Consider the following 26,851-nt stretch of genomic DNA (forward strand, 5'->3'; position numbering starts at 1 on the left):
ACATCAGCCTGAACATGAAATAAACCTCAGAATCTTTTTTCCACAAACTCTTGCTCTCCAACTCGTTTAAAAGCATTGTGCAGATTAACAAACATTCCTTCCAGTGCAGGGTATAAACATGGCCATCATATTACACTGTCTACTCAGATGCATGCCTAATTATAGCAGTGCCTGTTAGCATCATGATAGTTCAAAATCTGTCAGCATTTCCATTATACGCTCCTATTTTTAGGGTGTCTATAATCAACCATAAATATACACTAAAGCCTGAAACATGGCATGCAAGACTTGAGTTCTAGAGTAAGTTTTACTATTTGATTTTTGCTCTCCTAACTAACACAGATTTTCAATGACTGTTTGTCAGTGAACTGTTCCAAGTATTATTTTATTCATGTATCTACATGACTAGAGTACGTGATTCTGATAGATAATATGGTTTTGTGACAATGAGCAGCGCTTAGGACCTTTAGAAAGCCAGGCCTCATAAATGCTTCTCATTCAAATTATCCAAAAAATGAGCCATAGACAAATCTTCAAGGAACACAGCAATAGTCATACTTTATCTTACCCCTGCATTTTCGGGTCCAGTCTCACACTGTGACCAATGGCACTCGGGAATTGGCCTTTAAAAACTGCTCTGTGCACTCGTGTAGAATAATTTTCCTATAAGTATGTTATCCCCCAGGAGCTAGAAACCAACAAGCATTCACATACGAGATTCAGTATCCAGCCCAAAGTTCAGTTTAACAATTAAGACAATGTCTAGCATGCTTGTGGATGTCAAATCCTATTTTGAACCTACCAAGCTGATGCCCTGTGGCAATGTAAGTGTCAATAACCTCTTCTGTTACAAAGTTTTAATTCATGCTCATTTGTCCTTCACCGCTTATCATCTCCCAGTCAATCCCGTGATACTTGGCTTCTTTGGATACTTGGATACTTTGGATACTTGGATACTTTGGCTTCTTCCACATGTCTTTTGGTCCTCCTTGATACTACACTACTTGCACTTTATTTCAGATCACATTTTTGTTGATATTTAGCTTTTAAATGATAAAAACCACATGAGATTACAGAAGTGCCCTTCTTGCTCCTTCTTTTCTTTCCCTCTTTCTCACCACTTTCCAATGGAGAAGAATATGTAACAAGTGGAACACCAAAAATTGCAAATGTGCATTTACACAGCTAAATATTTAAGGGGAAGACAGCACGAAAGCAGCAAACAAAACAAAAATGCTTATTTTGCCCAATCAACTTTCTGATGGCTCTATTAAACTGTTTTTCTCCTTTTTCAATACCAATAAATCACAACTTTAAGTGTAATCACAACTCTAAGACCATAAATGAGACTTAAAAATGCCACAAGTTTGTTTCATGCACCAACGAACTGCACAGGACAGAAGTAATTAACTAACTTGACCTAAATTACTTCGAATGCTTATGTTGCAGAGTGAAAAGCCAAACAAATAGATGGTTTGGTCATTTATTGGAAATTGGGCCTTACAGAAAAATAAGATCATAAACTGCATCTTTTCCCCACCTCCCTTTGCAGGTACAAAGGAAAGTAGTCAGTCTTCTGATTTGAAAGGACCAAAAAGGGACAAATCATTTAGAACAACGTGATTTCAGGGTTTTGGCATTTCCAAAACGGAAAAAAATATTAAATTGCAATTATGATTAAAGAGACACATTAAGAAAAATTAGCATGCTCTCTTCACCTATAGCCTCTGAAACTATGCTGTCTTTGTGCATATCAAGTGGAACAAGCTGTGGTACTTGGAAAAAAAAGCAGAAGACATGGATGAGCTTGATCTTATCAGATTACAGGCTAATCAAATGGCTACTGTGCAAAGCCTTAAAAGAACATCATAAAGCAGAAGAGTCAAGGGCAATATCAAATGAAAAAATCCTCATTCATCCCTTATCAAGGGATTAATATTCAAGCCTTGATAATACGTTTTTCATCTGTATCTTAGCAATGAAATTTTCCTTACTAAATAAAAATGTAACTATAGCAAATCCTGTCAGCAAAGAAAAGTCAACATTTCCTTTATCAGTCACTGATTTAACGTTAGATATGCCTTTGATTGGCTTTGTTAAAAAGCCTTTAAGCTTTCTACATGCAACAAACATCCTTACACAAAAAGGTATAGAGTTTCCTCACTTGTGCACGTGTTTCAATGAATGCCTGTTACAGCGGAAAAACAGGGAATATTTAGACAACGCATCTTTGCTGTTTTGTAACTCAGTTCTCCCAGGAAAGTCAGGTCTCTCTCTCTCAGTGCATTCACTCCTTTTGACCTTGTATTACTTCCCAAATTTCTCAGTATGTATTCAGCATTAAATGCTCGATGTATTCCCTTTCCATATGTTGCAGCCACTATAGCACCCAGCTGCAGCATGCCAAAGGTTTTGAACAGGACCAGTAAAAGAAACGATTACAAGGAAAAGTTTCCGTATACCATACAAATAATAAAATGTGGATTACTTGTGAAATTAGAGCTCCACAGTTATTAGCTACGAATTAATGATTCAACCTAGGAATCAATCAATCTAAATGTTCCTAATAAAATTTTAATGAAACAAAGACTTTAATAGAAGACTGAGAAGTCTGCAACATGTTCTGTTTTTTCCTTTAGGCTCATGAGAAGTACACACGAAAGTATGCACAAGCTCTATTTATTCCCCACAGGGCTCCCAACTCTGAAGCACTTCAAAGGCCAGGAAGCTCAACAGGGGAATACTTCTAGGGTGTACCACAGCAATGATCTACTTGTTTTGCTGGCTGCCCACACTGATTCAGTCCAGCATTTTCTTCCCTTCATACCTTTCCTTTGAGGTGTGTATCTGTTACAAACCGAAGTAGTGAAACTTAGTGAAAGTCAAGGATGAGATAGCACGGGATTGAGCATTAATACCTTTTAACAGAGAAGACTATACAGCAATAACAGCAAAGAAAAAGCATTTTCAATGCTATTCTCAGTTTCTTGCTTCCTGAATGACTTTGGTGAAGTCACTTCATCTGTCTTCTCTGATTCTCTTACTGACTTAAAAAGTGCTGTGAGATACTACTATTAACATACTACTACTGCTACTAAAACACATAACTATTCTCCATCTTTTTGTCTCATCTCTATGTCAAAGTTACTTGCTGCAGAATACAATATCAATACTGTACTTGAGCATGCCCCATGTACAATTAATTTCTGGGTATTTATGGTCTGTAGGGTGTTTGCATGTAATTAATTCAAAAAATAAATATGTAGGTACATAATGATCTGGCCTCTAGAAACATTACATATTCACCTCCATGCAAACCAGGGAAAAGTACCAGCCTTAAAGCTTTGAATAACATAGGCTCAGTCTCCATCAAACACGCTTGGCCCAACCCCGCAACTGTTCACATACTTCACTGTAGTCTCAGAAGAGACCACAGTGACTATTTCAAGAAGGATCTCCATCTATGAAATATTCTCCTTGTTATATCCCAGATCTTGTACAGGACATCCCTCAGCAGAACAGGGTTACCCGGGTTTCCTTTTAACCTAAAAAAAAAGCCGGAATTCTCCATAAAGCATCAACATATTTAGCTATACCATATACTGATCACAGAACTGCTTACCACATGGCTGAGGTTTTGCTGTTGTTTCTTTAAATCTTTTTACAGGTGGTTGAGACTCCAATTGCTATACAATTATAGTGCTAAAGGTCTTGAGAAGTTTTTACTTTTCCTTTAAGCTCAGGAGATTTTGGCAGACAGCAGAGATGTTTTAAAATACAGTCTGTCTGCTAGTATTTCTAGTCACGATTAAGGTGCTAAGGAGGACTATGTGGTATTGAAACACAAATCTGCTACAATTATCAGTGTTTCAGTTGTACTGGAGACAATAGTACAATGGTGGTGATAATTTCAAAGAAAAGCACTAAATGAAGACATTGGTAAACAAAATTGTGTTGTAGGTTGTGGCTCAGTTTGTCAAAATAACGAGGTCAGGCTTTGCACATTGCCCAGGCAGCAGCGCTGCTCCCCTGAGAACTGCCCGGGCCACCAGCAGCAGGGAAGAAAAAAGCCTTTAAATGGGTCTGCATATGAAAAGAGACCTTATAACCTGGCAAGTAGCTCTATTGCTGAAATGTTGCTGGAACATATAAAACTTAGAAAACTGTAAAACACTCAAATATCAATTTTAACTTAATTTTAACTTGCACTGCAAAATTGGGTTTTTTTCTCTGACAGACAGAATTCTAGGATGAGAAAAACCTGAATAATCACTTTAAAACAATAATCAAACTCTTTTACTGAGTCTATTAAATGCTTATGGGTTTAATTTTACACCACACACACTGTAATGACATGTGCCACTTACACAACTCCATCTACCAGAACATTTCAAATGACTTCTGTCCTTCAGAGATCAGGCTGAGACATATCTCTGAAATCTGTGTTTAGGTATTTGTATTTCAACTTTACTTCATAAATTGATGCAGTGACGCAGACGGCTTTAAGCCTATTCAACAGACAGAATACATTTACAGAGCAGATGCAGTTTTAATTTACTTATTATTAATTAAAAATCTATTCCCATGATACAGAGACATCTACTGAGCTATCTGTTTTTAACATCACAGTAGATTCATCTTTCTGGTCCAGACACACCTGGCCTGTAAAGCCTTCTCCCAAATAAAGAAGAGGTGGGGAGGGAGGAGAGTGGCAGAGGAAACAGGTCCTTTCAGCTGATGAAGAAATCCCTACATTGTAGAAATTCACACAGACATATGAATTCAGCAGTATGCTAAATATGCAGAACCTGAATCCAAACATCACCACGAGACAGGCAACAACTAGCTCAGTAAAGAAAATAACCACATTTGTGGATCATAATTATGACCACTCTTCCCGGGGGGCAGGGGGGAAGCATATGCACATAGACACACACACAAAATATATACTTCCTAAAGCTAAAAAATTGTCAATGTTACCATAAAAGCAGCTACCTTTTTCAGTTCAAGTAGATTATCCTTTCTACTGAATACTTCTTGGAATTCCCCTTAAAAGAAAAATCACAAGTATTGATACATCTTTTCAGTTTTTGCTTGTATCAGGATAGACCTTTGGGAAAAGAGGAGGGAAAAGACACCTGTGAAGTTCCTTTCTCTAGATTACTCCTACAGCTGTATCTTCCACTAAAATCATGCTCAGGTAAAGCTGCTCCTCACCATAAAGCTTCTGGAAATACTCTCTCTGCCATGCAAACACGAATCCAACAAAACAGCATCTCACTCTTACTATTTTCTGGTAAGTGCATCCAGAATTACAGCTACGGCTCCTTAAATTTTAATTGGTTTTAAGCACACTTCTGTAACAAAAAAAAATTATTCAGAAGAACAAAGCTTTGAGGAAAGCAACACATACATCATTCTTCAGGGAAAGGACTAGGTGACCAGGTGAACCTGTTATTTCAAACTTCTAATAAATATACATTCCAGCCATCTCTCTAATTCAGTCAAATTACAACTGATAGGAATTCTGGAGAATACACCAGAAAAATATAGCAGAATAGAAACAAACAAATTATTCACCTATTACAGCAAACACAATGGCATTTTAATGCCAGATTGCTAAATTAGAGAGAATTAGATAATTTTGAAGTTGCAGTGACATGTGCCAACATACAGCCTGATGGATAAATCTAAATGCGTACACTGGGAAACTGTACATGAGCCAGCATGGGCTATTAAGGATGAGGATATTCAGTGCAGCTCAGGGCTGTAATGTAGGTGGGACCCCGAGCAGCTGTCACCACTATCTGCCTGTGAACTCCCACTACACATCATCGTCCTCCTCAGCTCTCCAAAGTCCTTGGCATACTTTGCAGAGCTGAGAACTACAAAGACTCTGGCTCCTTAGGCCTGAAAGTCAGCTATCCCTGCTGTAGCCCAAGTCCTACCCTTTTCCAAACTCCCCCTCCCCCTCAACAGATCCTCAGTCCCCAGCAGAGTGGCTTCTGTCTCCTGTAATGTGACTTGCAAGCTTTGGAGCACACCATGTGTCCTTCCGATCAGACTCCTTTCATGTATACAAGGCCATTAGATACTGATGTGCTTAGAGTAGTACAAGAAGCTAAATATAAAGCGCAGATGAGTGTGCTGCCAGCATTAAACACATAAGAGCAGATAATATGTAGTTTTAATTGCAAGAAGCTTTTAAATGAAATACAAGATCCACCTCATTCTGGACTTGCTAAACAGGAATTTAGTTTTAGCACTTTTTAATGTATTCAACAGCATGCAAGAAGTTGCTTTAATCTAGGATCAAACGCTATTAACACCCACAAAGAGAAGAATTTTTTAGCAACGCTTGCCAAATCTTCTAGGACAGCCTCCCAGAACATACTCTGATAGTAACATTTGTAGTTATGCTTGCCAGTGTCTCCACTGACAGCTCCACATCTGCACGAGAGCTCGAGAGCCAAATCAGCAGAGACTGAGAAATCCTGTACTCCTGCTGGCACCAGTCTAAACACTCATGGTAACCGATGGTACGGTGAAGGGAATACAGTAAGAGTTAGAGCAGCGGAGGAAACTTAAAAGTGCTTAAGTCCCCACTGAGTAGTTTCAGTGTAGATGATGCAGCAAAGGATAAAGATGTTATATGCCTTTCAAATCAAATTTAAGCAACGCTTCTCATTTAGTTTGAACCAAAGACAAACATTAATTTGCTACTCTGGTTTTCAAGAAAATACTACCCTTTAGCTTAAAAGTTTAAATTGCTTTTGAGATAGTTAACAGCAGAACATGGCAGTGATTTCATGCCCTCAGAGGAAACTTCTTCTCCCAAAAGATGTTCTCCCACATACGACTTTTGCAAGAGCTGGAGTATTTGATACACACAATGGAGACGACAGCCAATTCAATAGCACTCAACCTTCTTGAGCCTGTATCCACACTGGCCATCCCAAGCAAAAATAAGTAACTTGCATTTACCTATGTGAGTTCATCCTGGGAAACAGGCATTTGAACAAGTCATGTAACTCCATAATTTACTGGGCAAACTTAATGTTTCCATAGGGCTTTCAGATAAATTAATGGCTGTTTACATAACACTTCCATATAAATTACACGGCGTAATATTTCATATCAGAAATAAGTAAAAATGGGTCATTAGTTTTCAGGTGGGATACAAAAAAAAAAAATCTTTATTCTCAACCACTGAGTCCTTTCAAAAAAGAAAAAAAGGGAAAAAAACCTGATGATTCCTACAAATATAAATTCCCTTGATAGGGATTTATGTGGATCTTCTGTTTGGAAATCTCTGTATTTTCAGGTGTCTGGCCTCAGGGAGCTCTGGCTGACTGGTATGTTTCAAGAGCCAGGGAATTTTATCAGAGTAACACATGTTCTGTTAAAGGACATAAGATTTGATATAAATTCATAGGAAGGAATTTTTGTCTTGGAAAAGGGAGAAAGGAATGTGACTGCACTAAAAACATCTGATGTTTTATTTGGTTATCTGAAGCAAATCCCACAGTTGTAACACCACCAAAGTTGATTTGGAACTAGTACTGACACAGGTGCATTCATATGTACAAAGTCCATTCTTTTGTAAGAGGAGCCCACAAAATCCAATAACAATAGCTAGAAGCAAAACTGGGCCAGCTGCTAATGCAGGTTTCCCAAACAAACAAACAGTACTAATTCTGCCATGGAAAAAGTACAACTGTTTTGGGAACATCTGAAAGGAGCAAACTCCTGATATGTTTAAAAAAAAAAAAAAAACCAAACTCAAATCCCAAAGAGATTATAAAGATCACCTCTGTGATCTTTCACATAAAAACCCAGTAATCCTAGTAATCCCTGCTGTTATGCTTGAGGAATTAACCTTTCACTTAGCCACCTTCTCCTCTACCTAGACGATTTCACGGCTCTGCTTAACCTCATTTGATGGGTTAGTTTTGTTTTGTTTTTCCACAAATCTGTACAGAGTTCTTCACTCTATTTTTGTTAGGCTGGGGGCTTTTGGTCACCAGAAATAAAAAAGAGCTACGGCTTTATACACTGAGCACAATGCAGCATATTAAATACCTTTAATACTGCCAAAATAGGTGAGAACTGAACGTGTGTTTCCACGTGCTTTTGTGTGGAAGTCAAGTAAAAGAAAATAAGTTATTTTTAACCTGGATCATTTCACTGATGTGATTTACAATGCAACCTTACAAACACTTGCACACACCTAACTAAAAGGGATAAGGGACATGCAAATCAACAACCTGGGGAGGGACCTTAGCATTCACTTCACTTGAAGAAGAAGGTATACCAGAATACACTCACAGAATATCTAGATTTTTATGGCCCAAATCGTTTCCAATCTGTTAAGAGTGGCAGGGAAACAGAAATGCAAGCAGCTATTACTTCAGTAGCCATGCTCTATTGTAACCATACCCAAAACCATAACATTGGAATCAATTTTGAATTCTTTTAAGAACAAGTCTCCAAGACTCATCAGTTCCTAGTGCACCCTCACATATTCTAAGATTTAAATCATAGAAGCATTATCTCTTCACCTCCCAGTGGTATAGCGTGTTTCAAAAGAGGACTTAACTTGGAATGGCAGGAAAATGAGAATAGGTATTGTGACAAAATCAAGGTACGTGTTTGCCCCACCACTGGTAAGGATCAATGAAATTATTCCTGTACCTCTCCCTTTCTCAATGAGGGCAGAATAATTGATTAAAGTTCAGAAGACAATTAATCATAGCTCAATAAAGCTGACATGCATTTCTGTCCATCACACTTATATTTTTGCAATTAGATGCAGTGGAAAGTCACATAAAAGGTAATATTTTGCTAAAATCCAATGATGTTCTCATAGCCACAAAGGATAAGAAATATGGGCACCATGTCATACATCTGTTTTAATTAATAAGAACAAGGCTTCTAAATGACACAAGACGAGTCACTAAGTCACTGGCAGCTGTCACAGTACCCTATTGCTGCTTCCCAGACATTCCCCTCACTGTCTTCATGCGCCTTTCAAAAGGAAAATTCTTCCATTATGCTGCAGGACAGAAGAAAAGAAGTACCCAGTAAACAGGCCTTGAGGATGCCCAGACAGGATTCAGTGAAGAACTGTCCCCTTCCAAGTCACCAGGCTTTAGTTATATGGGAGCCTGCTGCAGGAGAGAGATGCTATGATCTTTATTTATTTACACATGTGAAGAAAACAAAGAACTTGCAGTGCTGAAACTCGGAAGTAATTCTTCTGAAGGTAGCAGACTGGCAGCTGGATTAAAACGTCTTAGTGTCTTCTGCTCTTCTCACATGTTAGCTCTCAGCTACCACATCACTCAAGTATCTTGTTACAAAAAGGCCAGGCGAACCTTCTGCAGCATTTTTAAAAATACTCACTGAGCAGCAAAATATTAATTCTTATCAGAAAATTCAACTTGCTGAATGCAGGGAAACAGACGTGCTGATCAATACCAGACAGAAGCCCGTAAGCTCAGTGTTTTTTCTAATCATCTTTTTCCAGCTAGATACGGAAATCTGATCATCTAGCACTGGACCTCTCTACATATAGTTCATTATATGACAGATATGTTTTATTAATTTGTACTCCTGGAACAGAGATCAATGGAATTAAATATCCAGAAAAAGGTAGAACTTCTATGTGACTCGTGAATGTCTGATGTAAAAACTGTAATAGGATGATCAATTCTGGAAAAACAGAGCTTCAGTGGAAAACTGAGAGATAGTAGCTATCCAGACAGCTCTGAAACTGTCTTTGTAACCAGACAAATAGGTAAGGCACACCAGATGCTGACATAAGCAAAAGAAAACAGGAAAGAAAGAAAACAGGAAAGAAAGAAAACAGGAAAGAAAGAAAACAGTTCCTGAGGGCCGCAAAGAGCTATAATCCGCTGAGCCTAACATTCATAACATACAAATTGGTAACATCTAGAATAGAAAGAGAATTAAGGAACATATACATACAAGTGGGATATATAAGGAGAGTTCTGCTATAAACTATAGTTATGCCTCAAACACCTCCTGCAATTCTTTGCAGCAATCAGCAGATCCACAGGCAAAAGAAGTCGGGTTGATACCGTCTGATTTGCAGAAGGCAATAATGAATAGTGTCCTTCACTAAGACTACTGAAGAAATTTAGAGGACATCCTCACATGCTGAGCTGGCAGTGATGGGAAGAATCCATGACAAGGAGAATCCCAGAGGGACCTGTGTGAAGGCTTGTAAAATTTACTATCACAGGATCAGGAACATTACACTAACAGGAAAGGAGGGTTTAAAAAAAAAAAAAAACAAACACAACAAAAAACACCACAGAAAAATACATCTCTCCCAGGGCTATGAAATACAAAAAACACCAACTTTGGCTAACCACCCTTCCTTCCCTTCTCCCACCTTTAAATAAAGGACTAGCCTGTTCTTGAAAGACTGAATTGATCAAAATCTTTTCAATTGCACCTTGGCTTAATTGATGAAAGATCTTGGTTTTTAAAGGCTGAATTTATCCTTTGGAAACCTGCAGCCACTGTATGGAACAATACTGAAAGTAAGAGAAATTCTGTTTTCTTTTTTAACAGGCTGTTTCTGTGGGTCTGTGTAAAGTGCAGCCTGGACTGCTCTAAAATATTAGATCTAGATAAAGAAATATAAAAAAGTATATAGGTTTCAGGAAGGAAAAAAGAGAAGACGCATTAATACTGGCAAGCTTAATGTCATGAATGTTGCACTTTGGTTGAACAACATATTTGATAGGCTTCTGGAAAAAAAAGTGTTTTAAGCTTTAACTCCTCTGAAAAGGAATTTTTCATTTTCTTTTTTTTTCCCAGGAATTTGGTGTCTCACAATCTAATTTTTGCATAAATAGTATTCATATACTTAAGCAAAGCATTTACATATATTGCAATATGAAAACAAAACAGAGGTTTTAAGTAAGTGCACAGAGCCTTGTAATCTTTGAATAAAACTTGTCCTTCTACTTCATCTAATGAATCGTTTGCTTTCAATTGATTTTCTTCACATCCTATTCCTCTCCAAGTTTTCTGAGGACTATCCTGAACTAAGCAAAATGACTAGGGCATCATGCAAGCTACTGTCGCGACTGCTGTGCGTGTCATTCGCTGACAATCCTGAAGAGGGTACAGTTGCACAACGCACCACTACTTCTCTCCTGACACACCATACTTCAGGGACACATTCAACTTTGAAACCAGAAGATTGATTAATCTATCTTTCTCCATTCCCCTTTGTCACACTATTAAAAGTTTAGGACAGAAAAAGAGCATGCAGAGTTCTCAATCTCACCTCTCTAGTCTTCCAAAGAAGTTATTTAAAGACATTTCTTTGCAATTCACCACTATGTTAATAACCTACAGATAAAATAACTTAATTACAGTTTCAGTCAGGTCAATATCTATGAAGAATTTTATAATTGCACTACATAGAGGAATTTCACAGCAAAAGACATAAGTGTCATCCCTAAATGAAAGATCTTATTCCACTAATCAACCAGAGCAGCACTCATGATGTGAGCCGCTCTCACTAACCAGACCTACATTTCAAGCAACTGCAGTCTAAATTACCAACACACATGCAGGAATCAGCTATGATTAATGAAGGTTAACAGGAAAAGAAAACCCACTAAGCTGAAACTGCATTTTCAAATACAGCATATTAGACAGTATATTGGTAGAGCACCTGTTATAATCCAAGGAACAAACCCTTCTAAGTTAACATACACTATTTGGATACAGATAGAAGTATTTCTTAGCTGTGTCTTTACCAAGGAGCATTCTAAATTACCTGAATTCATTTTTATGCATTTCAGCTATTTTCTTCTCGAGCTTTTGTGACTGCTTGGGAAAAATCTTAAAGTCGCTGATGTAATTCTCTGGGTGGTCATCAGGATCATAATCACCAAGTTCAGCTAAACAGTTCCGAAATACAAAGCAAAACAAAAAATTTAAATTGCAACATTAGTTAATAAGGAAAAAAGTCAGTAAATACAGTGTAACTCAAGACACTTCCATGATCAGTAAGAATCCAGCATCTCTCAAGAAATGCTCCTTTGAAGAACTGATAGTTAACTGAAACAACAAAATACTTATAACTGCCACTTCAATCAATGAGTTCATGGTTTACTAACTGCCGCAGTAATTAACAATCCTAAACTATTTTCTGTGGCAGAAATATGCTCTGTAAAACAGAAGCATAGGTAATGCTCCCCCTTTGAGTACCTGTCATTCTGGTACCAGGCAGAACTAAAACAATGCAGTCCAGATTCTCCTGTTTTTCACATCAATTTATCCTCGCTGATATGGACCAGTTTAATTCTTTTCTAGCACAGAAACACAGGCTGTAACATTATTTAAGGTGGCCCACAGTATTTCATTACTCTTCTGAAAGATGCACCACTTAGGTACCCAAACATGGCATTTGGTGTTTTCATTTTCTAAATAAGCCTCTTTTAATAAGGTCTAGGCTCAGTCTTGGTTTGGATACGCTGCCTTATAGTGCATTAAGGGCTTAATTCATGTTAAGGCAGAATGAAGGCGACTTCCACACACATGAAGCCCCTAATCAGACATCTAGCTAACTATTTCTCTGTGTGCAATCCAAGACATATACCTGAATTTGGCCCTAAGAAAATGATGGGGACAAAGAGGGGGAGAATTAAAAGAAAAAAAAAAAAGGAAAAAAAAAAAAAGACCTTTCTCCTTTAATTACATTTACTATTTTTGCCATCATCACACAGATCTTCTTTACCATAAGAAAGGGCACTGAATGACACTTTTTCCTGCTTAATTCAAATGGAATAGGCTACATTTACATTCAGGATTCAGAATAGAATTTTGCTTTGTTTATAACTGGAATCTAATATTGATGCCATACTTTTTCACTTAAATGCTAAGACAACCCATTGTTTTTAAATTTAAGTTCCAGTTTGGTTTTAGTTGGCTAAATGGCTGAATTACTTAAAACGTTTTCCAGTGCATGACAATGCAGGGAAACAGTACAACTAAAAAAAAATATACGTTATTGCTAGCTATATTGCCACAACAGTTTTGAGTTTCTCTTTCTACTGAACGCACCTATGAGTTGAGTATTTAAAAAAGCCTGCTGCTTGTACTTACCTTGGACAATACAGGCACCCATGTAGGCAGCATCAGAAAATGAACACAGCAAACGGCCATGGAAAATGTCCCTTTTTATTTGTAGATATAAGAGGTATCTGAAATATAATTTAAAAAATTAGGAAACGATATGTCATCTTTTTACAACAGATTAAACATATCAGTGTGAAACCAGTTGTGCAACTATTCTGAATCTCTCTCTTGCTACCTTAAATAGCAGGAAAAAGAGGCAATGCGCAACCACAGGAAAAACTAGATGTAAGATGAGATTTTTCTCAATAACAATGAAATAATGACAGCAGAAGTAACAAAAATTCACTAAGAGACAGTATAGAGAGTACTTTATTTAAAATGTAGAGCTGTTATGATGCTTATTAGTAATGTGTAAAAATTATGGTAATGTAAGTTTGTTTGAGCACCTCCCCTCTCATTAAATACAGGTTTACACAACAAAATCTCTCTCTTTATTGCTCTAGGCAAAATAGCACACTGACCACAGTGGAGAGGATTTCGTTCCTTTTCTTTTTTTAATCCGTGAAGAATCCTAGCTGAAGTTTTGAGGCAGAAGTGACTCCCTGAGGCCCAGGGGGGTGGCGGGCACAGGGGACCTGCCTGAGGGGAACCTCTCCCATTCCTCTCAGAGCTGTTCTTCCTCCAGAAGAACTGGGGAGAAGAAAATAAAAGGCTCCTTCTACCTGCCCTCCGCCTTCTACCATAGAGCAGCTTTATTTATAATAGCAAGGGGAGAGGCACAGCCATGAGGCCATCGCCTTCTCTTTTGCTTTCTCCCCCGGAGAGCAGCCTCTCAGAGATGGACCAGCTCACAGCCCAGTGACTCACTCGCAGCTCCTTTCCCAGCCACCCAGCTGGTTACAGCTGCACCATTCAGCAGCTTCACCCTTCTGGGAAAATAAACCCTTTAAGCATTGCTTTAGCGAGATAAAGTCAACCATCTAGAGGGTGCTATCAGACATTCCCTGATGCTGCCAGTCCTCTCCAACCTTGAGCTACAGTGTAGCCAATAAAAATGTCCTTTATGAATAACACTGATGTCAGACATATTTTGCCCAAGTTACTTGGATCTACGTGTACCATGAGCTCCTGCACCAAGTAGCTTCTCTGAAGCTTACAGTGAGTTCTAGATTCGAGCAAGACTGGAAGTATTATCTGAAGGGCAAGAGAAATTTTCCTCCTTTCCTTGGATTGTTACTAAATGCTACATAAACACAAGACAGTTATCACTGAGAAAAGCAATTTGTTCTCATTGTGAACACATCCCTCCACTGCATTACAGTATTAAAAGTTTCTACAGGAACTTGTCACTTCAAAGCCCTTCTTTATTTTGCAACCCCCTTTTTTTTCCTGTAATCACTCTCCAGTAACAGCTCACTAATTGACTTCCATAATTTGGTACCGCTACAGTACACGTAGTTCCCAGAGGAGAACTTCATCTGGGTGAACCAAAGGCCACAGTGAGATGCAGTAAAAAGTCTTCATCTGCAACAATAGCCTACTGGAAAAGGCTCAGTATATTGATGCAGATATCACACATAACTTGGGCAAATGAGCAGTCCCCATCCTAAAACTTTTGGTACGTGTTGCCAGGGTGAAAAATTGGGTTGTCGTTCTCCAGAGCGACCATTAGCTTGAGGCCAGAGTTCATCTTTTAAGAAGTGCCAAAAAAAGGCACCTATGAAAGGGCATCCCAAGATTTCACAGCATGGCGTGTTAGCTGAGCTGTAAGGTCAGCAGATCTCCAGTGACACTGCACACTGGTGGTTTCTGAGTTTGAAAATTACTATAATGAGATATGAAAGTAAATAGGCTTCTGAAAAAGAATATTAACCCACTGCTCCCAACCTGCATTTGCAGACATGAGGCTGAGATGAGAACTAAGAATCTGAAGTCTCAGGACTGTGCTAGGTCTGACTCTCCAGCCATACAGATGTAAGAAAACACTGTGAACGGTTACTTTTCTATGACGATTTTGGTATTTACAGAAGAAAAATTAGTTTTGCAGAAAATTCTTTCCCATGTAACAGAATTAGGCAACCAATGCTGCCCACCTTGACCATCTATTACAAGCCATTATCTGCAGAGCCCAGGAGAATGGAAAATCTTCAAGAATTGACTCAAAGCACCTATTCAAGAGTCAGGCAGCCTCTCTCTTTCTCTCTCTCAAATGCTATGCAAAAAATCACAAGTTAGATTCCTGAAGTGAGATGGCAGGGAGTCCCCCTCCTGCCAATATACAGTTATTTTATGCAATTAAACCTGAAAACACACATACATTAATTCAGTAGAATTCAAACCCTGGTTTTTTTAATACAGGGGGACAGCCATGAATACTACAGTTTGTGATGGGTCACTAAGATACTACACTGGCACTTCGGATCAAAGACAATAGCAGCATTGACAGAAACTCCTCAGAATGAGGGCAAGAACTCATTTCTATGCATTCCACTAAAATTCTATGGAGATGAACATGGGAGTTTGGGTGGGAGTGTGCATACTTGTGGCATTTCTAAGCAAATAGTTTGTTGCTGACCAGGATCAAAGATCCTCAATGTTGTCATTAAATTTCTGCGTCCATAATAGTCTCAGTTATCTGAGCTAATCTTAAACAAGAAATACATGGTTTTATTTTCCCCAGAAAGAAACCAAACAGGAATAAATATAGGTATTATACTAGTTTCTTTCTTAAGCCTGTTTGCAATACGAAACTACCAAAATTTGTCAAAAAATATCCCCCAAAGTTAGCTTCATTACAATAAAAAATAATATATCCTCTTTCGGTCTAAATTGTCAATATATTCATTTTTGTCAATTACGTGAAGCTAACAAAAATGTATTATTATCCATTCCCTCCAGCTAAATCACTGGCTCTGCATGTTGTTCAGAACAAAAAAAAAAAAAAAAAAAAAAAATCACAATTAAAAAAAATGCAAAAAATTTCCACTATAATTTTTCCATCACTTCAGTATAACACATTTTTCATTGTCTTGTCTCCCTAACATACCTGGGAATATTTCCTTTCTGTAACAATTGGGAAAACACAAATACATATTTGTTAACAGAAAATAAATAAGAGTAAGTAGAGGATACATAACCAAAAGAGCATATAAGATATAATTTTAGGGAAAAGAACATTTGTGCCCCAGAGGTGATTTATTCCCTGGGATGACAGAGCTGAACACAAGCCATCATGTGGGCTAGCTTCTGTCACAAACGTGAGCCATAGATGTTATTCATCTGTCTTTGCTTTAAAATATATAATCCCTAGCACTTGCTAGTCTGAGGAAGAAGCTCTGTTTTTCCTCCCTTATATGAAAGGGGGTTTGTTGTTGCAATGTTTCATTGGCTGTTTGGGGGACAAGGGGCTGTCTCTTAAACTGTTCACGTACTTTTCTATTACACTAGTAATTTTTTAAATAAAAATACTGAAATTTATTTTTTCTGTCACTAAGGTTCTGTGCTACTGAGTTGCTGCATGCATTGCATGCAATTGCAATTGCTGCATGCAATTGAAATCCTTAATGAAATAGTTTGAAATTGCACTTTCAAAGAATTATTCCACTTCTGAGGAAAAAAAAAAAAAGAAGAAAAAAAACAAAACATCTCCAAGACAGAAGGCAGCAGTCAAGAGAGGAAAAGAGGCACAGGGCACAGTTCACAGTGGAGACTGGAGAAATTGTTGGCTGGGACACAAGGGAAGCACTTGCACTTATAAGAAGGGCAGGAGAATACCCATGCAGAGCAGAATCAGAGAGTCTGAATGTGTTTTTCAGAGACCACCCACAGAGCAAGCTGCATGGGATACTGTTCATCTCCAAAGCAAGAAGGGCAGTCTGGAACAAGACTAAGACATTAAGGAGTTCTTTCAAATGAATGAGATATATGCACTTTGGACTGAAAGCCAATGTTGCAAGCTTTGCTAAAGGTTGGCTCAACCTCAGACACTTCCTATAATTATAATCCTGATAAAGTAATTTATGTCCTAGGTCAGCAAAGACCTATGAATATGTACCTGACTCCTGAATTCAGTAACGTTTATGTGTGTACTTAAAATTGCCTACACTTACAGAAATAACTTGCAAAATCAGATCTGATTTTGCTGCTTCTCATGTCCTTCCACTACAGATGTTTTTACGAGCCCTGGCACAACTTTATAACCTGATTTATAGCCCTAAGTACTCAGGCTTAGCAGCAAGCTAGTAAATGTGTGCTTCAGCGCTTACAAATGTCTATCATTGGAATAACCTCATTTCCATCTATTATCTCTTTGCAATACAGATGACTCAACTCCAGGTTAGCCAAGCCCTTCCTGCAACTGCAGATGAAGGGTCAGCAATATCTATTCTTGTTTTCAAGCAGGCTTCATGACCCCTAGAGACCATGTTGCTAACTGCTTAACAGTCAATTTATTTATCTATTTTAAGATGTTCAATAAGGCAAGAAAGCTTTCCCACAGCCAAACTTTGTGGTTTGTCCACGTAGTGTTTTCTTCTTGTGTTCAAGTCACTTCACTCATTTTATTCCAGTAACAAGCACTTCTTCCAGTGTCGTCGCAGCCTTTTCCAGCTGACAGGCATAGTCACCTCAAAAGATCCACCAATGTTTCAAAAATTGTTATCTCAGCATGGTGTCTAACTTTGACTGCACTGCTCTTTCCCATGCTATTGTGCATAGTCAGGTGCAGAGTAGCAGAGGGCAAATGCACATGACTACAGTATTCCTTGATTGGGTGCCCTCCTCCCCCAGCAAAGTTTTTGAGTTCTCTATGTGTATTATGCTGGACACTAACTTCGCGTTCTGTCTTCTACAGTAGATATCATCAAGTACACTGCAGGAGCACTAGTTTCCTGCCAAACCCTATGCATCTAACCTAAACACTAACTACCACATACTAGTATGTAATACCACTACTAAGAGAAGATCTTTTCTATGCTTTACAGTGCCACCTAGATAACAAGGCTAATTAATAGAGAAAATAGTTATGTTCTCTAAAAATATATTGCTTGTATACTTACTAATATTTAAGAAGTATTTTGATATCTTATAAACTAAAGAAAAGCCATCACTCTATTAGCTACTGATAAAACACGGAGTTGACAGATAGGTCCTGGAGTCATCACAGACAGGTCTCTGAAATCATCAACTCAAGGTGCAGCAGCAGCCAAAAAAGCCAATATAACATTGGGCATCATCAGGAAAGATATTGTGAACAAGACAGAGGGGCATTTTGCCTCTATTTAAAGCCCTGGTGAAATCACATTTTGAATGTTTTACATACCTATAGCCTCTGCATCCTAAGCAGGACACAGCTGAGCTTGAACAACTAAAATGAGTGAGAGGATAGAGGAGAGACAGCGACTGAGGGGGAATAAGACTGAGTCTTATGAAATCTTGAGGGTAGTGGGAAAGGCAAACGCAGAACTGCTATTGACTGAATCCTGCAATACTAGAGCTAGGAGGAAGTCAGTGAAATCAGGAAATCAGGAAATTGCTTAAGGCAGACTAAAGAAAGTACCTTACACAGCAGGTAGTGAACTAACTGCCTCAGGAGGCTGTGAAGAAAAACAGTATTACTAAGTTCAAAAAAAGAATGATTAGACAAATGCATGAGCAACAGATCCAGAAAATAACATTAAAATGAATAGGCAGGAATGTAACACTTAAAATTCCTAATATAATAATTCAAGAAACCTTTTAGTGAATTTGGGTGAGGAGGAGATCATCTATTTGCTTGTTTTTCTGGAACAATATGAAAGTTTTGTTCACACTAGCATGGCTTAAACACATCACAGCATTTGTAAAACAGATACACATGGTAATCAGCATGCCACAGTGACGTTAGTACAGCAGTTGCACTTTCAATCCACCTAATCAGTCATAAGCCAAAGTCTAGCAGAGGAATTAGGAGAGGAATTAGGGCACAGCCATCATGGCTTCAAAACATTATCTTCATTCAAACACAGGAAAAAAGAAAAATCTATTTCTCTTAAAATATCTAATACCAAAAGTAGTAGGAACTATCTTGTTAACTTATTTGGGAAACTGCATGACTGTCTTTTGTGTTAACAAGCATCGGTAGCAAGAACCACCCTCCTTGTTCTATGTTTTCTGGAAAGAAGTACTAATGTTAAGGATTCAAACATGACGAAAGTAGCAGCACCCCATAATGCCGTCCTAAACATATGTTCCTCCTAGATCACCAAAATCATCAGAGAAGCTCTGGATCCATAGTATCCAAAAACAAAACAAAACACCAAAACTACTCCCTCAGAAAGAAATAGTGCATTTTCTGCCCTGGGATGGAGGTGGGAAGGTTACTTGAAGAACAGCTTTCCAGTAATCTCAAATCTCTCATTTCTGTGGTCAGGATGATGACTGCCACTCGATCTACCAATACAAGGGCTTTGGAGCTGGCCACTGTATGCATTACAGTATATGGTCTTTTCTTGGCAAAAGGGAAAAGTGTGAAAAATTACCATGCCAGCCAGCTGCTTGACACCATTGGCTACAGGAGAAAAAAAAGCTTTATTGCTACACAAGAATTCATTTAGCTGATGAATAAAGAGGACAAAGGAGTGGTAAGGGACAAGCTTTGTTTTGGATACTGGGTACTTGAAAGCCCCACCACAGCACAGGAATAGATTCTCCTCTGCAAGCTTCCACAACCAAACTGCATCTTCTCACCCCCCCTGCCTTCCCCTCAGAGGACCGCAAGAGGACCTCTGAACATGTAAGGTCTCCTTCTCCCACAGGCACAAGTTCCACCAAAAAATCCAGGACTCTCCTGGATAATTTTTTTCCCCACCTCAAATGCTATCTGTAAGCCTGCCAGCACCAAGTGCTCTTTACTAACGACTCTCATTTATTTTTAAGATCTATGCTATTTAATCTGATTGTGAGTCCAATACTATTAAAACTATAAACTCACTTGCCAACTGCCAGTGTGGCCTCAAGAAAGCCAAAACAGACAAGTGGACTTGCAGAGGCATCAAAACATAGCTAGCATTGCACATCTCAAGAAAAGCAGGACAGGATACCCAGAGAGGCAGAGGTATTCCTAAACGATGCCTGGAAAAGGGTTCAGCAGCACAGGCCTTCCTCATATTGGCTTATCCTTGGAAGGATGAACATATTGCAAGACTTCAATTTGCAAATAAATGGTTTGATATTCAAGCATTAACAACCAGCTGGAGCACTACCAGCCTCAACTGGCCTCCCACTTCTGGAGGGAAAAGCACCAGGCTCTTCCAGCACAAGGCAATATCAAGTACAGCTGTTTGAGATAGGACTAGTCAAGCATCGCATGTATGCAATGTATTGTTCTTCCTTGCCCAAGCTAGCTCACTCGGGGCTCTTGAATTTGCCATGTTTACATACCCCAAGTCTTTGTCATTTTATATGACTTCCAGTTAAACTTTTTTTTACCTGCTTTTCTTGTATCGAAGTACTCATTACACTGTTTTATGACAGCCTAGTGATTGAAAAACTGCTTCTTGAATTAGGAAAAAAGGGCATGATGAAAGCTAGTTGAAATAATCCATCTTTGGTTAATTCCACCAGCTACTCACCCACGCCCTCTTCTAGCTCTGTTCTTTCTACAATAATCATGGATTACTGCTGATACAGTATTATCTGTAGCATTTTAGATCATTCCTTTGGGACCTCAAATGACTTCATATTCTCTCATTTTAATTATACATACACAGTATCATGTAGGGATTTGGAGATAAGAAGGCCTTGGACTGCTTTATTACATAAGAAAGAACAAACACTGATTTATTTATTACCTAAACAAGAACACTGAAAAATAACATGGTAAAAATCTGTGCTCAAGTGTGAACAGTCTTTGGATCCATCTGTACACACTTCCTTGACTGTTACCATCCTGTTCACATGCAGCATCTCAGGCTTTCCCAGCTGTAGACCCTCCCAGGGCTCTGACCTGTGATCAAAGAATAGTGACGAGAAGCACAGAGGAAAAATATCTGTGCTCTCCAGAGAGTGTAGTGGGATGCTGTGTGTACTGCGGATTGAATGAGCTCTGTAGTTACAACTTCCTTCATGGCAATTTTATATCTTTGCATGCCATGCCAGCAGAATAATCTTGACCATCATAGTGAACTCCGGAATATCCTTTTTTCTGCATGTGGTTCTGTGCACATAGCTAAAGAAAACCCCTTCTCACCATCAAGCCTATCATGCTCTCCGGAAAAACAACTGGAATGCACTAAAAAGATGAAAAAAAAAAGAAAATTAGGAGAAAAGGAAATTAGCAGTAATACAGAAAATCGACATATTCAAGGCCTCTACCCCAATCCTGTGTAGTGTCACCCAGAAAACAGGCTGCAGAGCAGATGCTGATTTAACAAGAAAAGAAACCGAAATTATGTTTTACAGGTAAGTGTGGCAGGGAACAAGGGAGATGTGAAGACCTGCTTGTCACGTTGCTATTGCCTAATTAAAATCTAGTAGTTATTACTCTCATCAGGGATGCTCAGTGAAACCAGTTAAATGCTGTTTACTGAAACTGAAGTACTTTGTTCAGACTTTACATCACCTGTAAGTGCTAGACAATCAGATCTAGAAAGCCACAGATATACCATTCAGAAAAGCCTGATGTCCTCCAGATACTACACATTAAGCAGAAGTCAAACCCTCAGAGATGGCCACAGCATAGAGGAACTTCACTCTTCTACTAAGGTTAAGCACCTTTCTCTGTTTAAAAGATTATACAAAATGTTCAAAAATCCATATTCACTGTTTGTGTTGCAATCTGCTGAGCCTCCAGTGCACCTGAAATAAATTCAGAGGCCAAAGCATTTGAGCAAAATAAGTTAAATCCTTGCCACTTTCTCATCACAATTTTTTAAAAAAGCATTGGAAAAACTGCCTGATTAGTTTAAGTATTAAAAAGTATGTCTTTCGTCTTTCTCAAACACGTTTCAGACACGTATGGCCTCACTGCCCCGCTGAGGAAGCAGCATTTCCAAAAATAAGGACGGTCTTCTAAATCCATGTTGACACAAGTTAAGGAGATGAATTAACAAGGTTAAGCATTGAAGTGCATTAAGATCTGGACTTTGTTGACATGTCGGGTTTCACGTAGTTATTACAGAAACAAGAGAGCTCAAGGGGACAACCCCCATGGCCACTGAAGTTAACTTGTGAATTGTAATCCTAACACCAGCTGACACTAGAGAAAACAGTGGTGAAGGACCACACAGAACCTCCTTCTGCAGTGAGAGGCAGAAATTTTGTTCTGAGTCCACAGAATCCCTTATTTAGCAGTAATATCTCAAAGTGCCTTAACATCCAGAGGCAGGCACTGATTTTATTTCAAAAGCACAGCTATTGAAGTGATTGTTAATTAAAACAAGGGAAGATGAAAGTAAGCTGCTGGAATGGTATGATGTGACTAACAATATTCACAGGCTTCCTTAGCAGTGGAACGAAATGCAGTGACAGGCAAGCTCGTGGCTCGATCCTTTGCCCAAGGCACTCCTGGCCTCTGAACATGTGGTGTGCACACATTTTCAGGCTCTTATGGGTTTTTTTGATATAATACCACAGACAGCAGAATGACTTCAGCTAGGTCATTCTCCATCTTAGCTTCCTAAAAATAGTTCCACCTGTAAAATCACAGACTAACTCAAGGATCACAATCCAGCCCAGCCTACCAAAGGCAGGACAGAAATGAAGCAGCAGGAATCTGAGGTGACAAATACTCAATTTTCATCCTGCAAGTGATGTCTAAATCTTGAATAGTATTTCTACCCATGTTATACTATTTTCACAGAAATCAAACAATTTACCACACACACACACACAGACACAGCTTCATGTACTGAACAGATGATAATTTATTACCATCAGATATTGCTACAGGAAAAACAGCTCTTTTTTACATCTGTACATCTCTCTGATGTCTCTAAGGTACTTCATTAAAGATTTATTCCCATAAAGCTTTTACAAAGACTGCATCGACAATAATCCACACGGGGGATTTAGGGTTAATTAATATTCTGAACCAAAGAGTAGTATGACAATGTGACAGGATGAGTCCTACTGTATCTTAATTTCATTATCTAAATCGGGACTACAGACACCCATCAGATTTCCAACAACTGAAGAAGCAAGAGAGCAGCTCTGTGACATGCCTAGGCACAGAGAGTAGCGGAAATGCAAAGCACTATTACTCTGACTCAGCTGACTGTATATACAGCTGTGAAGTACAGATGGCTTTTAAGTCAAAGGATGACAATATAAATTTATTTTCAAATCATCTTAAGCACATATTGCAAGAAATGTGATTGTCCAGTGAACAGAGCATAGCTAAAAAAAGAAAATCTACCAAAAAGTCAACTACTTATCAAGGTTTCATGACTGCCCTCTGTCAAATACTAATGGACCTTTTTCTTCTTGAATTTCAGCAATCATTGCAATCCAAGAAAAAATTTAACTCAATCCAATTTAGAACATCACCTTGAATCTGACCACCTGCTTTAGACGATGAAGCAAATTCTCAGAGGCGAGTTACATGACTACACTTCACTTGCTCATTTCAGGAGCATTTCCTATACCTTGTTATTGTGTAAGAGACCTAGGCAGAGACAAAGCAAAGCTTCCCAAATAGCAACACTGGGAAGCTATAAAGTTGATCAGATACAAAAAGGTGTCACGTGCACAAGGTGGACCTATGAAAAGAGAAATTATTTCTCCTTTTTAAGGTCTTAATAGTATTAGTTTTAAGAAAAGACCATAAAACATTTTTCATACAGCAACTTGACTTTAAAAATTAATTTTAAATGTTCCAGCAAAGCCTAAAACATACTGACAGCACAATACACTTCAGTGAGCTAATTCTAGGTGCTTTGCATTTTGATAAAACTTCTCCTGGGAGAGTATCCAAGTAGTTAAAAGAAAAAAAAAAAAATCAATTAATTAAGGCTCTTGAATGAGGAAGGTCTATACAGAGTTTATAATCTGGCTCATGGAAAGTAAAATGTTAATCCAAGGACAAACACTAACAAATAATGAAAATCCCTTGGCTTCCTGGTTTACAACCTGTTCACTCAGCTAAACAGTTTCAGTATTTCACCAAAGATAAACATCTATAACATGAACTGCATGTTCCAGCTGCTCTATACAAACTATAAACTTACCATTCAGCAGAATGCAAGCTGTTCCAGAAACTTTCACTGTAAGACCAGGGATAATGGGATCACTCCCATTCATGAAGTGACTCGTGAGCATAAGAATTTGCAGGGTTTGGGGAAAGCATCAATGAAGAACTCAAGACAACAAGTGCTCTGTGCTTCTGCAACGTGCAACTATTAGTCAGAAGTGTGACCTGCCGACTAACAACGCGGTAAGGCGTACATACAGTACTAGATAGCTAGTGCAGAAGTCAAAAGAGCTGTTACTTTCCTACATTTTTTCCTCCAAGTACATTTCTTGAAAAACACCCAGAGCAACAGAATATTCACAATGGCTAATAGGAAGGACAAAACTCCCATTTGTTAAGTATGACTGATCTGTTGCACAGGTGTGTTTTCACAGCAAAGGCTGGAAAATTCCAGTGTAAGCAACAAGACTTCTTATCTCCAGAGAAGCTGTACTTTAAAAACATAAATATATTGTGCCTCTACATCAGTTTGCTAAAGGTCTATCAGTACTTTAAAAATACTATCTTGTTTGTGGTCCTAAAGACACACACAAGCGAAAATTCAGGAAGGCTATTCATGTTCCTGTTGAAAGAGTTAGGGCCATTAGCGCATCAAACTTCACAGCTTATTTCTCAGAAAAAAAAAAAGAAAAACTAACATGCAAAAGGAACTCAAGACCACAATCCTTGCCAAGGGAAGAGTCAGGATAACCCTTGCCCAGTCATTTGACCATTGCCTCTCTTTCTGAAAGTCCTTCAACAGCATCACTACTTCTCTGTATGCTATAGAAAAGTCCTCTTAAACTGCTTTTAAAAATCCATAGGTATCACAATATATAAAGAAGCTATCAGTAGTGCAAACATCTGTCCACTCCAGTATTTTAGCATAAATAGTGAGAACCCTACCCTATGCAACAAACTGTCTTATTTTCAACTTGTTAACGATGTACATTAAATGCATGGACAAACAAACAAACAAAAAATACCTGGTGAGCTCTTCTTTAATCTTCAAGGGTTCATGTGGGTAGAATTTCACTCTAAAGCACATGGTATATGGTGGATGAGCTGAAACATTATAAAGAAAATGCATGAGAACAGTAGCAAACAAACATTGCCTCAGCCACTCTGAAGGAGTGGCCTCCAAGAATCTTACAAAGTAGCCTGTGTGACGGTTAGCTCTGAAACATCAGGCTGGGATTCAAACAAAACCAATAAATATTATATATACATATGAAAAGAATAAAACATATGACAAAGGAGGCCAAAGCACATGCAAAATACAGCTAACCTATGCAAATCAATTTATAAACGGTTTTGCACCTCACAAGGCTTATTGTTGGATCCAAGAAGTACAAAACACATCTGGGCTGCTCTTTTTTTTTTTTTTTTGGCAATTGATAAACAGGAAGCAACTGCATCTTGTCACAATGAGATACAAAGGTGTTATGTATATTTGTTATTCCTGATAATGATCATGCCTAAACTACAAAATAGAAGAAACTGTTAATTAAATTTGGTTAATGAAGCTAGAGACAAGAGAATGGTTTCTGTTTCCAGTATTTAATAAGACTATTACCTAGTCCTGAGCTACGGTATCAATACCAGGCCTTAAGTACAATACTTTTACTAAGAAGGAAAGGAAATGACAAGGGAGGGGAGGGGAGGGGAGGGGAGGGAGAAAAAAAAGGAGAGGGGGAGAGAGAGAGGGAGAGGAGGGGAGGAAAAAAGGAAAGAAAGAGAAGAAGAAAGGGAAAGGGAAAGGGAAAGGGAAAGGGAAAGGGAAAGGGAAAGGGAAAGGGAAAGGGAAAGGGAAAGGGAAAGGGAAAGGGAAAGGGAAAGGTCACAGTAACAGGAATTATTTCAATTCTGCAATCAGTGTCTCTCACTTTTACATTAAAGAACACAGCTTTTATATCCCACTGTTGTATCTTTGATAGCATTCAAAATATTATCTAACCCTAGGCCAGTGATCTTTTAGTAATTACAAGAGGGACAGAAAGCAAATCAAAGACTATTATTCTAATGAAAGAGGCACCTTGTGATAATCATGTTAGGATAAAACACGTGTGAAAACCAAGTAGAAGGCTTAAAAATATCACATCAAGCACAATACGCAGGTAGGCAGAGCCCTCAGAGCTATCTGTAGCCAGGTAGTGTCCATGTTCTAAATTCCAGTTCAAAGTGAGAAGGAAAATACTGCATCTTCAAAAGGTAAATGGTGTGGGGAAAAAACCCACCTATATTACACAGGCCATGGTAACTGGCAGGCCTGCTGGTAACACCAAGAGAGAGCACAGGGATGGAGCAAGCACCAAGGCAGAACTTCTGTCCAAGCAGCAAGGGCCTCAGCACAGTAAGCCGTGCAAGGGTCCTCTTTACCTGTGTTTACCAGCACAGCCATTTTTAGATGTACAGAAAGAGAAGAAAAGCTGAAGCTTCAGACAAAACAGGAACATGTGATCACTGTGCTCATTTGGGAGTGTCCTACAGACCTGAGTGCAGAATGATAATCCTTTT

At 38.5% G+C, this 26,851-nt stretch overlaps 1 protein-coding gene across 1 annotated transcript in view; it reads right to left on the reverse strand.

The window, feature by feature from the left end:
- Positions 1–26,851, reverse strand: part of FRMD3 (FERM domain containing 3) — a gene marked incomplete at both ends in the record, with an annotated part of 146,547 nt that overhangs the window by 31,475 nt on the left and 88,221 nt on the right. Inside the window, 3 exons of the mRNA XM_082335597.1 lie at positions 11,825–11,948; positions 13,156–13,253; positions 25,321–25,399. Of these exons, the coding sequence (XP_082191723.1) occupies positions 11,825–11,948; positions 13,156–13,253; positions 25,321–25,399 (301 nt within the window). The remainder of the gene's footprint in view (positions 1–11,824; positions 11,949–13,155; positions 13,254–25,320; positions 25,400–26,851) is intronic.

Source organism: Platalea leucorodia, assembly GCF_965183815.1.
Source record: "Platalea leucorodia genome assembly, chromosome: Z".
NCBI classification, from domain to species: Eukaryota; Metazoa; Chordata; class Aves; order Pelecaniformes; family Threskiornithidae; genus Platalea; species Platalea leucorodia.